Source organism: Otolemur garnettii, unplaced genomic scaffold, assembly GCF_000181295.1.
Source record: "Otolemur garnettii isolate 467f Iridium unplaced genomic scaffold, OtoGar3 scaffold00074, whole genome shotgun sequence".
NCBI lineage: Eukaryota > Metazoa > Chordata > Mammalia > Primates > Galagidae > Otolemur > Otolemur garnettii.
The window spans coordinates 505,071-518,352 of NW_003852469.1; the positions used below are offsets into that span (position 1 = coordinate 505,071).

The window sequence follows — 13,282 nt, forward strand, 5'->3', positions numbered from 1 at the left end:
GCTAGGAAGAAAAAAAAAGAAGCTTGAATAGCCTGCCTCAATTTCTACGGAGCAGAAATAGATAAAACCACAAGCCAGCTGATGGATAAATGAATACATTCACTGGTTGGCTCCATGGGACCCGTGGCCCTGTTCTCATCTTTCTTAAAATCATGATTGCTGTGCTGCTCTCTCTCCTTTCTCTGCTCCACAAACCCATATGAAATCTTTGGAGAAAAGGAAAGATAGAGAAGATGGTTATAGATTTTAGCCATATAGTTTTGCTTTTCTTAAACAGCCAACAGTTCCCCGGAGTTAGGAGCATCTTCTAGTTGGGAGGGTCTGAATTCTGAGAAATCTATCTTTAATTCTCTGCACACCAGAAGTAAGGAGCTGAAAAGAGAGTTAGTGCCAGGCTAGGATTCCTAACATTGCAACCCCTTATGAATTCTGCAGAACCCGAATGAGATGGAAGGTGACTCAGGAAGACAGTGACCCTGGAGAGACACTGGCCAGAGGACAGACACACAGACAAGAAGCTACACTGGAGACGGGGCACGGATGGGAGAATAATGAGAAACCCTAACATCTGACAGCTCTTCAGCCACCACGTAACTTCTGGCTCTGAAGAAAGGGCTAAGCGCCTTCCCCTCAAATCTGGCAAACGCAGACCATTGGAGAGGGGTAAGCACAGTCCTGGAGGTTGAACTCACCTGAATTCTAAGCCAGAGCTCCTGGCTCACCTCCCGTGGGAACTTGAACAGATTCCTTCATCTTTCTGAGTCTCAGTCTCCTTTCCAGCAACAATGACGATCATGGTATCTAGCATAGAATGAGGACTTAAAAGTCCTTGTTGTCCAACAATTTCCTCATTGACCAATGACAAGGGATCCAAATTACTACTTATAAAAGGCTATTGTGCAAGATACATTCTACTTCCCCTAGCAAGTTATTAGCTAGCACCCAAACACTAAGGTAGCAAACTTTAGAAATTGATTTCATAGTCATGAACACAGATTCAAAGTTACTCCTGTTATAACTTCACTCGAAGTATCTTCCCCTTCCTCTTTGGAAGGTGACAAGGGATGAGCTCTATAGACAGCCAGTAAAATTTGAGCAGTTCATTCCTGGACTGTGTTACCTAAGGCCACGTCCTGGGTAAAATAGCAGGGTGACATTCATTCCCAAGAGAGCACTGCCAGGAGCCCCAGAAAAACCTTCCTTCTTCCTCCTCCCTCTTTCTTATGCAAACAGAAGCCGTAACACTTGCTCCTGGCTTCACCTCCAAATTCAAGAGGACTCAATTGTCTTAAAAGGACAGGCTGAAAAGGATGGTTTAAAAGAATCACCTTGCCTGGAGGCAGGTTAAATTCACACAATGCCAGAACTGCCCACCAAAAGGTCACCACTTCCAGGGGACCTGAAGAAGCCACAGCAGCCCGGAGGTGGGGTTGTCTGATGATGGCTGACTTAGATGTACTAAAAGTACTGAAACTAGCTTTTTCCCCATCAATAAAGCAACCTCCTGTTGGATAAGCAGAATCAAAAGCCAAAGCCAGGATTTTAGCCACTGATGTTGATCTACCTGGTAGAATCTTGAGTACCAAGGAAAGCCCCAGATTGTTAGACAGTTGGTAAAAGCCAAATTCAATAAACAAATTATGTCTTGAAGCGTCTATAAACATAAACAAAGACTCCTTTAAAAAAAAGAAGAAGAAGAAGAAATGCTTCCGGGAAGTTTATTCTATGAATATTGTATGTTTGCTTTTAGAAATTTAATTGGTTTAATAAATGTTTAAAAATAGTTAATACAGTTACAGCATTCCAAATTCCAAAGGTTTATTGGCACGCTCCGTTCACAGCGACATTATGCACAATAGCAAGGGGGAAAGCAACTCAAGGGTCTATCCATGGATGAACAGATAAACCAAATCTCGTCTGTACGTACAATGGAATATGATCCAGACTTTAAAAAGAATGAAATTCTGGCACATGCTACAACATGCATAAACCTAAAAAAAACCCATTATGCGAAGTGAAATAAGGCAGAAAAAGACAAATACTATACAACTGCACTTACACGAGGTCCCTGGGGAATCAAATTCATAGAGTAGAATTGGGGTTGCCACAGGTTGGGGGCAGGGTGGAGGCAGACTGGGAAGTTGTTTTTTAATGGGCACAGAATTTCAGCTTTGCAAGGTAAAAAAGTTCTGAATATCAGTAACACCGCAGTGTGCATATACTTAACCTTAAGAACTGTGTTCTTAGGAACAGCTAAGACTGGGCACAGGGGCTCCCCTGTAATCCTAACACTCTTTGAGGCTGAGTCAGGTGGATCCTTTGAACCCAGAAGTTCTAGACCAGCCCAAGCAAGACAGAAACACCCCCCCACCCCACAACCCCATCTCTACTAAAAATAGAAAAACTAGGCAGGCTTTGTGACAGGTACCTATAGTTCCATCCCAGCTACTTGGGCATCAGCCAAGAGGATTGTTCAAGCCCCAAGAGTTTGAGATTGCTGTGAGCTAAGATGCCAGGCACTTTACCCAGATGACAGAGTAAGACTCTGTCTCAAATAAATAAATAAATTTCTTTCAGAAATTTACTTCTATAAATTATTTACAAATTCCAGATGATTTTCATATTTTCAAGTGAAAATAATCTTTTCTTCCCTTTCTTTGTACAAAGAGTATAGTGCTACACATACCTCCTGTATTCACAAAAGCCTTAGAGAGGATTCTGTACATTACATAATTAATGCCATCATTTTTTATGGCTGCATGCTATCTTATGGTGAGGTGTACAAACAGTCCCCTAAAGATGTACGTTACTATCAAGACGTTTATTAATTAGTGACAATGCTGCAATTAACCTGTGCTGCTGCCTTTATAGAATCAGTTCCTAGAGGTCAAAATTTCTGGGTCAAGGCTGTCTACTTAGTAACTTGATGAATATTACCCAGGACTCTCCATAAAGGTTGTACCAATTTATACTCCCACTCACAGGTATCAGATTTCCTGTTTCCCCAGAACTCTTAGCACATTTAAGCAAGAGAAAAAAAGGGGAGGGTTACAGAAGAAAGTGTTACCTAGGACCATATCCTGTGCATCATTCCACCTGACCGCTTAGAAAGAGCCTAGCTAAGGTGGCCTGACCTTTTGTTGGGACACAATTGGGAAAGTGGCAGGTCTCACTAGAGGTAGTGACACACCCCTGGCCACCCCAACACACCTTCCCCATTTAACTGGTTCTCAGTTTAGCATCAGGGACCAGCCCCAACTCTGATTGACCTGCTCAGGGTGGTAACCGGAAAGTTAAACAACTTTGGTTTTTGTGGAGGCTGACAAGTTGTTCTCCAGCCAAACAAGCTACTTCAGAGCTGGTCTCACAAAGTTCTCTATATAAATGAACTGGCTCTGAAAGCAGCTGGCTTCGTTGATAAGCAGTTTCCAAAAGATCCAGAAAACACTTCAGAGTTTTCCACTGACCTACACTATCAACAAACTTTTAGAGCACCTTGAATAAATGCCCCCAGTTCCAACCTAGTGGGGCAACATTTCCTTTAAAGAATTCATTTGGGTTACATGGAGTGATACATTGTGTGTGTTTCATTTCGTTAGATTGTTATGGTCATAAACTTAAAGTGATTCAAAATTTTTGAGATCATTTGAGAATATCATTAATTACTTATTTCTCCATTGTACAAAATAATTGTTATTTCATAGTAAAATATATTTTTCTAACCATTCCAGTAACCTTTACTACCATGATATATGTATGTATATGTATATGTATATATGTGTGTGTGTATAAATATTTTAAGGAATATATTTCAGCCTTAAAAGTATCCACAAGCATTAACTGATACAAAAATCAGCTTTATTGTGGCATGATAAAAACTCCCATTTAAACAGTGTTTTGCCACCACCATGACTGGATTCTTCAGGAGGAGACAGCTGCATCATTTAGCCACAACTATGACACAGGCTCACACAGATCCCAACTCTTGAAGTGCAAGAACCCTGCATAGTTCCCCTGGCAGGTGGCAAGGCAGCCTCTTCTATGGTGCTCCCAGTGCTCGGGAGTTTATGACAAAGACAAACATGTCCCATACTGCATTTCCAAACAACCCCAATCATCTCTGAGAGTCCTTCTCAAACCTACTATCTGCTCACCTCAAGCAGCACAAAGTCAAAAGGTCACAGGCATTCAGGAGAGAGAGGCTTTTCGACGTTCGTACACAGTTACGCTGTCTTGCCCTTATCCAGCCCCTACGAGCCTTACTTCCTCCATGGGTTCCCCAAAGTTTCCAGAAACCTCTCCCATCCCACCCAACCCTCCCAGAGACTCTGTAGTTTCTTTTCTTTTTTTTTTTGGCTGGGGCTGGGTTTGAACCCACCACCTCCAGTATATGGGGCTGGCGCCCTACCCCTTGTGCCACAGCCAGCGCCCCTCTAGTTTCTTTCTTAAGGGACGCAAGTAGCTCTTCTGTGTGGTTTGACCAAGGCAGGGCAGAGTCCTGGGCAATTTCCTCCAAGATCTCTCCTCAAATATTTGCTAAGTGCCCAGCATGTGCCAGGTACTTACTATGAGTAAGATTCTGAACCTGCCCTCAGTAAGGTCACATAATTCCATGAACGCAGCCTAATTAACAATTTCAACAGTTATTTCAGGGTCATGGCTCATACTGAAATTGGAATGAATTGAAGTTCACATACAATGCACCCAGGGCAGAATAACTTCTTCCAACCTAAGTTCAGGGCTTTTACAGATGTCCTTGTTAGCTTGTATTATTTTGATTTTTGCTTTATCCTAATGACCAATATAAGAACTCTAGCAAGATATTAGCTATTATTAATACTAGAGCAGTTCATATTTCATAGAAAAATAAAAATGTCCTTGTATTTCTCCTCATTGAAATTAAAAATAGTTTCTGAGTTAAGGGTGAATTAGTCTTATGGTTCAACCGATGGGGATAAATGCATTATTAATACAAAAGCCAGACTGCGTTGTATTATTTTGTGGTACTGTACAGTGTATGCATAAATTAGGGAATATCTTCTCCTTTTATTTATGTATTTATTTATTTATTGGTTGGGGTTGGGTTTGAACCCGCCACCTCCGGCATATGGGGCCAGTGCCCTACCCCTTTGAGCCACAGGCGCTGCCCATCTCTCCCTTTTTATTTTTTAACTACTGTCTTTTTTTTCCTGGAAAACTCCCACTCACTTTTCAAAACCAATGTGGATGGCACCACCTAGGTGAAGACTTAGAGTCTCCCACTTAGGTGAAAACTCACAGAGTCTCACACAGAGGAAAGAACTATCTCTTTCGCCCCCTTCCCTCTCCATTCATGACCAAACCGCAACAAGTCATTTACCCATTTTCAATTTAGGTGTCTGGCCATCTCTGTCCTTTGGGGACTATCCTAGGTCTAGCACTAAAAATCCCAAGCCCTTAGAGACACCTCAGTCCTTGACAAGCCAGAAAAAAAATGGTCACTCTACATGACAGGGAGTGACTTTAATAAAATAGCCATCTTTTATAAAGAGCCAAAGCCAAATACTTCACAAATAATCTTTGAATTTAAGACAAACAGTACAAGTAGTTATGATGATACTATCATGCAGAAAAAGGGGTGACCCAAGATCACATGGACACCTGGAATTGAATCTAGGTTTGCCCAACTTTAAAAGCCTGTGCTCTCACCACCACACCCTCTGGCCATTCTAGGGCTCAGTGGTCACTCGTCACAGAGAGCTGGAATCAGTTCTCATCACCCTTCCGTCCCCAGGGTCAGATGGCATGTGGTACCGGTCCTGCTGAAGGGATCAGGCATTTACAGGGACCCATGGATGGGAAAACACGTCAGACGCACATTTGTAAGCGCTGCTTTTAACTTAGGTTGTTTTTATGGAAGTGTCACTTGCCAACCATGCTGAAGATCTGCTCACCAACAAACTCAACATGCCTCGTGTTCCCTCACAGCACCTCTCAGGACTTGGCTATTTAAAACGCTGGGTTGCGTGTAGATGGGAAAATTCACTCGCTAGATCAGACCCCAACGCTGTCTTCAGGTGGGACTTCACCAGCTGGTGGGGCCAGGGGCCCAGAGCAGAGAGATAGCAGTTCTTAGCAAGGAGATGCTCCCTGGAGGCCAGGTTGCCATTTGTTGACACTAGAATTTGTCACCAAATTCAACAACACCCACCTGCATGGTATGACTTACACTTTAAAATCTAAATTCTCACCGTGTGCATCCTCACGGTGTCATTTTTGGGGGCGGGGGGCGGGGAAGGGGTGTTTTCACACTGCTGTGGTTGTAACTCTGACGACCAGAAAGTACCCTCCATCTTTGGATTCAGAACTTCTCTCTTTTCCTTAACCAAACACCAAATGCTTAGTCCAAGATCGTCGGGATTACAAAGCAAACTCCTCTTCCCTGCCCCCAAATTAAAAAAAGTGGAGCTTTGGGGACCCTTTCTCCCCATTTTAAGTCAAAGGCCTCAGAGGGAGTTCTGGAGGGGACCCAGGGATTTTGAGGCGGAGCCAAAGCGTCAGGCCAGCACTCCCACCTCCAGGCGACATTGTATGGAGATGCCTCGGGCGCTATCTCACAAGGCCGCGCTGGGCCGGGGCCTCCTCCCTGCCGACTGCTGTCTGGCTCCCCTGCGAGGGGGAGGAGGGCACCAGGAGCCAGAGCCGCAGACCCAGTCTCGGCGCCACTTCCATGGTTAATCAGTTTACCCGGGATGTGTATTTGGCTGGACCCCTTGGGAGACCTTCCTTGGCCACCCAGGGCTAAAGGATAATTTAAAAGCTCTTCAAAGCCTGGACCCTTCTCCAAGCCGTCCCAAGACTGGAAACTTGGGAGCGACAGGCTTTACTATTCAAAGTGAGAACAAATGCAAAAGGATTTAGCACTTAGTAGGTAGTCAATAAATGTTAACTTTGTTTCTTAAGCCCGAGCTTCCCCTCCTCCACAAGAGTCCGAACCCAGCCTCTGCTCCCTCCTGAAATTCCACAAGCCCAGAGTAGAGCAGTGGTGCATTTGTGGTTCCACTTGCCTTGCTCTCCCAGCCTGGAGCAATGTCTTCCCAGACTTCAGCTGATTCATCTGCGGATGGCAGAAAGTCGGACGCGTTTACATCCCTCCCAGGTCCCACGTTTGATGGAAATATTACACTGCGCCCTCACGATTGTTATTTCTAACCCGGGCCCGCGGTAGAAGAGGCGGCTCAAAGTGCAGAAGCGACGCGGGCACTTCGGGGAGCTCCTCTGGCTTTCCTGGGGTCCCGGACACTGGCGGGGTGTGTTAGGCCGTGGCCGTCAGTACGACGCCGCCACACGGGCCCGGGTCAACTCACTCCCCTTGCACCGCCTCTGCGCCCTCTCTCCTTTGTTCCTGGTGTGAGACCCCTAACAGCAAGATCGTCTGCCACGCCTGGACCCTCCAGCTGGGCCTCCAAATGGCCCCAGAAGATCTCAGGTCCAAGCCAATGTAATCGTCTTCCAGGGAGGGCTGGACGGAGGGCGCGAGCGAATGGGAGCTGAAGCCCAGGGGCCGCCGTGGCTGTCCCCCGCGGACCCCGGACCTGCCCGCTGGCTCTCCACGAGCCTGCCCCGCCCCGCGGTCACCGAGCACCTGACGCGACCCCCAGCACCGGCAGGCGGAATGGACCTGACGTCGGGGCGAGTGGAGGCCACGTTCTCCGGAGAGGGGACCTGGCCAGCCGGACCTCATTCCGCAGAGCCTGGTATCCTCGGGCTGCGACCCTCACCGCCACCACGCTGCAGCCCCACTGCTTCACTTTCCCTAGAATCTCCATGTTATCAAGCACCTTCCCCAGACCCAACACACATTTGCGAAAAATTAAACGCCCCAAACAGGGCCCGAGGTGATCTCTGTTCCCGCTCCCGCCCGCCCGAGACTCGCGCTCAGTACTCACCGAGATTGGGGTGTCGCGCGGCGGGGTTGGCCCGGCCGGGCAGGCTGTGCAAGACCGGGCTGTCGAAGGGGGTGGCGGAGGCGGCGGCGGCGGCGGCCCAGGACGCGCCCACGTCGGCCATGTAGGCCGGGTAGGGGCTGGAGTAGGACCCCGCGAAGCCGGCGCGCCCGTACTGCTCGCGGCCCGCCAACCCCGCGCTCGCCGCCCCGCCGCTGCTGTAGGCTGCGGCTTCCCGGGCAGCGGCTGCGGCTGCGGCGGCCGCCAGGGACCCCGTGGTGCCCGGGAAGGAGAAGCGCGGCGACACCGGCGGAGGGGTGTAGGCGGCTCCCTCTGCTCCCGCCTGGCTCCAGCCCGGGCTGCCCTGCTGGGTCCCGGGCCCGGCCCCCGACGGGGTAGCACCCGCGCTGCCGCCGGAGGAGGCCCCGGACGCGGCGCCCCCAGCTCCGCCCTGGAGGTAAGACAGGCCGAGCACCGAGGATGGCACCCGCGGGGTGGGCACGTAGACCGGCGAGGACGCGGCCGCGGCACTGGGCATGAAGGCCCCGGGGCCGCCGGTCTCGTAGGCGCCGGGCGGGGGGCCGTGGTTGGCGGCCATGGCCAGGCTCTGGTACATCGCCCCGGGCTCTCTTCGCCGGGGAGTCCTCGATCTCCCTCTCAGGTCAAAGAGCGAGGCGGGGAGAGAAAACGACAGCAACGTGTGTGGTAAGAGACTGTCACTGAAAACGAAGATCAAAAATCAAAGGAAAAGCCCCAAATTGTTCAAAAATGCATGCGTATTAAATCCAGCATTGAGCAAAAGATTTTAGGCTCTTGATTACTCAGGAACATCCCACATTGAAATTTTGGTTGTTCTGGAAGTGGAATCCACCCCAGGGCCTGGAGGTCCGGAGTGCCTACACGTGGCAGAGGACCCCGAGCAGAGCCTGGCTGCGGGTCCCCACTCGCGACGCTGGGAGGCCTCGTTCTCGCCTTCAGGACGCCCGCGGGCACAGAGCAGGGTCCAGCGGGCTGGCTCCTTCCTGCCTCGCTGCAGCCGCGGTCCTACAGGAGTAACGACAAAAAAGGGAGAGAGAGGTTCATCCTGGAGCTTTCAGAGTCCTCCCCCCCAAGTTTGGCGGCTTCGCCCTAGCTGCAAACGAAATCGCCACCACGCTGAGGGGACAGATTCGGAGGCCGGCAGAGCCTCGGGAAGCGGCGGCCTTTGTTTGGGAAACTTGGGGTTTCCCGGTTCTTGGGCCTTGGTTGTGATCTAGGTTAATTTTTTTTGTATTGGTCGCGGTCTGCCAGGAAGGACTTCAATTTCACCTTATTCTTCAAGCTTATTATCCCCACAGTATTAAGGCCAAAGCTTCCAGGTTTCTACGGAGTGCCTGGGACCCGTGACCTTGCCCTCGTCTCCTCTGTTCCTTACGGCTCCCCAGGCATTCCCGACCAAGACAGAACTTTACATTGGGGGGAGGACAAAGCCACACTTTATGCAGCACATCAACCTAACAAAATTTTCTTTGTAATCTTAAAAAAAAAAAAAAAACTAAAACTAGTCTAAATGTTTATAAATGAGCAAGGTTAGCTGCTAACTCTCATGAAAAGTATAGTGAAACCCCTCAGACCATGTCAAATCAGAGCAGCTACATGTTTCTTACAAATGTACACAAAGCTATATTTTAGATATTTTGAAGATCGCATTTGAGAACCAGCAAAGTGAGAGGGGTGTGCAAGGTTGCTTTAGAGAACAGCTCACAGGAGCCATAAGCAGAGTCAGAACACTGGTGGGAATGGCTGGGAAAGAACTTTGTAAAACCCTATTATACCATTTCTAACATCCTGTATTTTGATATTACCAGGTAATTTTTCTGATAAAATAAGAGCCCTGTTTTCCAAATTACCTGCTGTGCTACAGGCCCTTTTCTCTCAACTTCTCTAAGTTAAGATGCCTCTTCTCATTTTACAGGAGGGAACTGGAGTATTGGAAAGTTTTGAAACTTGTCTAAGATCAAAGTACAGTTAGAGAGGGTGGAGGAGGGGATGGGATCTGTAGGGCTCCAACTGTTTGAGGCTATCCACTGCACTCCCATTTTCTCCTTAAGAAAAGGCAGCTATTCCTCCAATGGTTTCTTTTTTAACTTAATAGTAGACTTACAAGGCTATTAATGGAACTATATGTAAGAAAAAATATATATAAGGAATCTAAGCTCTGTAGTTTAATGAATAACTTTAGAGAAATTATTTAACCTCTCTGAGCCTCAGTTTACACATCTGCAATATGAAATATTAAAGGTACCTATCTTGAGACATTATTGTAAGGATTATAAATTAATACATATATAAAGTACTTGTAAAACGCTTATAACAAGAACAAAGAATGTTTTAAATAATAGTTAACTATATTTCTAGTGCACCATAAGAAAGTTCCTCAAATGCAACATGTATCATAATAAATGATCATCTTTAGTTATTGTAAAAATTCCAGAAATAGGATCTTTAAAACATACTACATAATGCTTTTCACTGTTTTTGCAACACCACTAGTAATAATAATGGAATTAATGAAATTGTATTACAATACCCACATGATTAGTCCTAATGCTTTATTATTTATTTTTAAAACATACAATAAACTGTTGGTTTAGTGGATGTTTCATGCTAGCACATTTGGTTAGAGAATGGACACAAAAATATTGACCCAAGATCTCCAACTTTTCCCTTTGAAAATAAAGGCAAAAAAATTAATACCTCCTAGTCATCATCTCTGAGCTTCAACAAGTAAACACATAGGTTTACCTTAATAAAATATCCAATATTTAACGTTTAAATCAGGTCGTTGACCTGAATTTCATTGTAATTTTTTGTAATTCTCAACTCTTGCTGTTTTAAAAGATAATGTTGTGGGATTTTTTTTCCCCATAATGTAATTTCAAGAAAGAAACGACACTTAGAATTTTGTAATCCAACCTCCAGTGTACATACTGGCACTAACTTGAAGGATTTAAAAGGTAAATGCTAACAATATTATAAACTCAACGCTTATTCTTCATTCTCTGCCTGTTCACATGACTGATACATTACCTCAGAGTTGGATCACTAACAACGGAGGGTGGGGAAAACGCCCTTCTATACCTTCCTAGGAAGACAACAAATTATTCTCTTACGAGGACTCCTCCTTGTTTCTGTAACTGGGCCTGACACTGCAGTCCATGGAGAGAGCCCGGCAAGGGTCTGGCCTGAGCCCTAGTTTCCCCTCTCCTTTAGTTCCCCATCCTAGCTCACCCCCAAATCGCAAGCAGGCCGACAGGACCTGCTTTGTGCTTTCATAATTTAACCAATAGCCCTTTCCCCAGCTGTTCTGGAGAGTGGGAGCGTTGAAAGCCCCTAAATGTTCCCAATTGTTGGCAACCATTCACAGGACGTCGCTTCCCCTTCCACTGGGGAGGGTCTTCGCTCCGTCGAGGCCTGCTATACAGAAACTGTACACCAGCCATCAAAGCGAAGCTGGCAACGGCTGGGGAGGAGACGCAGAAGTGTGGGGAGCATCGCGGCATCGCCCTAATGAATCCTTCCGTCTTTGAAAGCCCGAAATCTGCCCGTGGTTGCTTTCCTTTTCTGAGAAGCACAGGAAATACTTCTCCCAGGTCCTTGCCCAGCCGTCCTGGCCGCGCGGCCCTGCTGCCTGGGCCGGTCTACCGGCCACCAGTCCCTCGCCACCCTCTTCCCCAACCAAAAGGTCCTCTCTTCTCTCTTCCTGGCGGCAGTTCACCACCTGGGTATCCCACTCTCTCTAGAGTGACCCCTCAGCCCAAAGCCAAGAGACTTAAAGTCGTGGGTCGAGGCAGCTAGCCCAGGCCGGCGCGGGGACGTCACCCCTCCCCACCCGGGATCCTGCTCTGTGCTGGTTTCACCCAGAAGCAGTGTGAGTAGGTGGTTCTGTTAGCGAGAAGGCGCCAGAAAAGGCAGAAACGACTCAAAAGCCGCCCCCCTCCAGCCCTCAGGGAGTCTCCAGGGGTTCCCGAGCCCCACGCCGCACTAGGCATCCGCGGAGACACCCGGGGCGCGATACCCCTCGGCCTACCCCCTCCGTGTACACCCCTTCGCGAGCGAGCTGCGGGTGGCCTGCCCCGGGTCAGTTGGTCAGGGTGATTTCACATGGCCACCATCACTACACAGGCCCCGGCCTGCGAGGTGCAAACAAGGGCTGGAGAATCCAGGGGCAGGGATTACAAGTGTTCACAAGTGCACACAAAGAATCCAAGCGAGCTTCCATATCCCCTTCTGCTTTGCCCCAAATCTTACTTGGATTTAAGTAATGTGCTAAGGCCAGAATCAAAGGCAGACTGGATTTGGCCACATTTGGGGAGGAGTGACCGAAGTCTCTCTCCACCTTCGCTACCCTCAAACAAACTAGGAACTCCGAGTTTGGGGATCGCAGGAATGAGCAAGGAAAGCGGAGAGAAAACCCTACCTGCCGTGGCTTGAGCTTCCTGGAAACCCGCGCGCGCTGACCTGGGTGTCCCGGGAGCCGCCGCGGCGACTAAGCCTCTCGCGGCCACTGCGCGGGCCGGCTCGGAGTCCCCCAGCTCGCCTTTGCGTTCCCGGGCCGCAGCGCTCCAGCTCCCCGGCGCTGAGTGGCCGGTGCGAGTCACGTGCAAGGTCGGGGGGCGGGGGTGCGCGGCCTGGGCTGCACCTCCGCGGGGCGCCCGGCTGCTGGGCTGCTCTAAAGCTCCCCTAGCAGGCAAAGTCCAGGCTCGGGAATCTCCTCGAAAAATGCCTAGGTCTTCACCGATGCCCAGCCGAGCGCGATTCAGTTCGCTGTTTTGCCCAGGCTCAGCGTTACTGAGAAGTTCCTTCTCTTCTCCTCCCCCTACAGCACCCCTACGCAGTCCCTGTCCAGCTTCGATGGGCGAGGGGCGGAGCTAACAGAGGGGAAGGTGACCTCTTGGATTCAACTCCCGATTGTGCGTGGGGCATTGGGTCATCCCGGGTGCTCCGCTGGCTGCAGGCTACCGGGTAGCGGGGATCACCCCCACCCCCGAGGCCAGGCTGCGGGAGGTTGGGGAGACCTAGACTGGCTCCTAAAATCTGAGCGCGGACACCCACTTACGCCTTTTGCCCTCTCAGCGACACAGGCATCTCCCAAGGCGCCCGGAGCCCGCTTCAGCCCTCAGTCTGGTGTATTTTTATGCAAACGCACACTCCTTCCTGGGACGCTTCCCATCTCCTGCGGACTCGTCCCTACTAATCTTTCCCGGTGTTCCCAGCAGCCTGCGGCAGACGCTGCACCAATTCCAGGAACGCAGCGAGGGCTGGGGGGCCCCGGCAGTCCAGGGGAGCCTCTCGGTGGAGAGGAGGGCTCTTCCGGG

The 13,282-nt window shown here is 49.0% G+C and overlaps 1 protein-coding gene across 2 annotated transcripts in view; it reads right to left on the reverse strand.

Moving 5' to 3' along the window:
• The window catches only part of GATA4 (GATA binding protein 4), a 52,314-nt gene extending 39,630 nt beyond the window's left edge, over positions 1-12,684 (reverse strand). For both annotated transcript variants that reach the window (XM_003793922.3, XM_023515567.1), the window contains exons 1-2: positions 12,385-12,684; positions 7,929-8,969 (exon numbers count right to left, since the gene is read on the reverse strand). In XM_003793922.3, coding sequence (XP_003793970.1) covers positions 7,929-8,541 — 613 coding nt within the window. In that variant the 5' untranslated portion in view covers positions 8,542-8,969; positions 12,385-12,684. The remainder of the gene's footprint in view (positions 1-7,928; positions 8,970-12,384) is intronic.
• Positions 12,685-13,282: the final 598 nt, after the last annotated feature.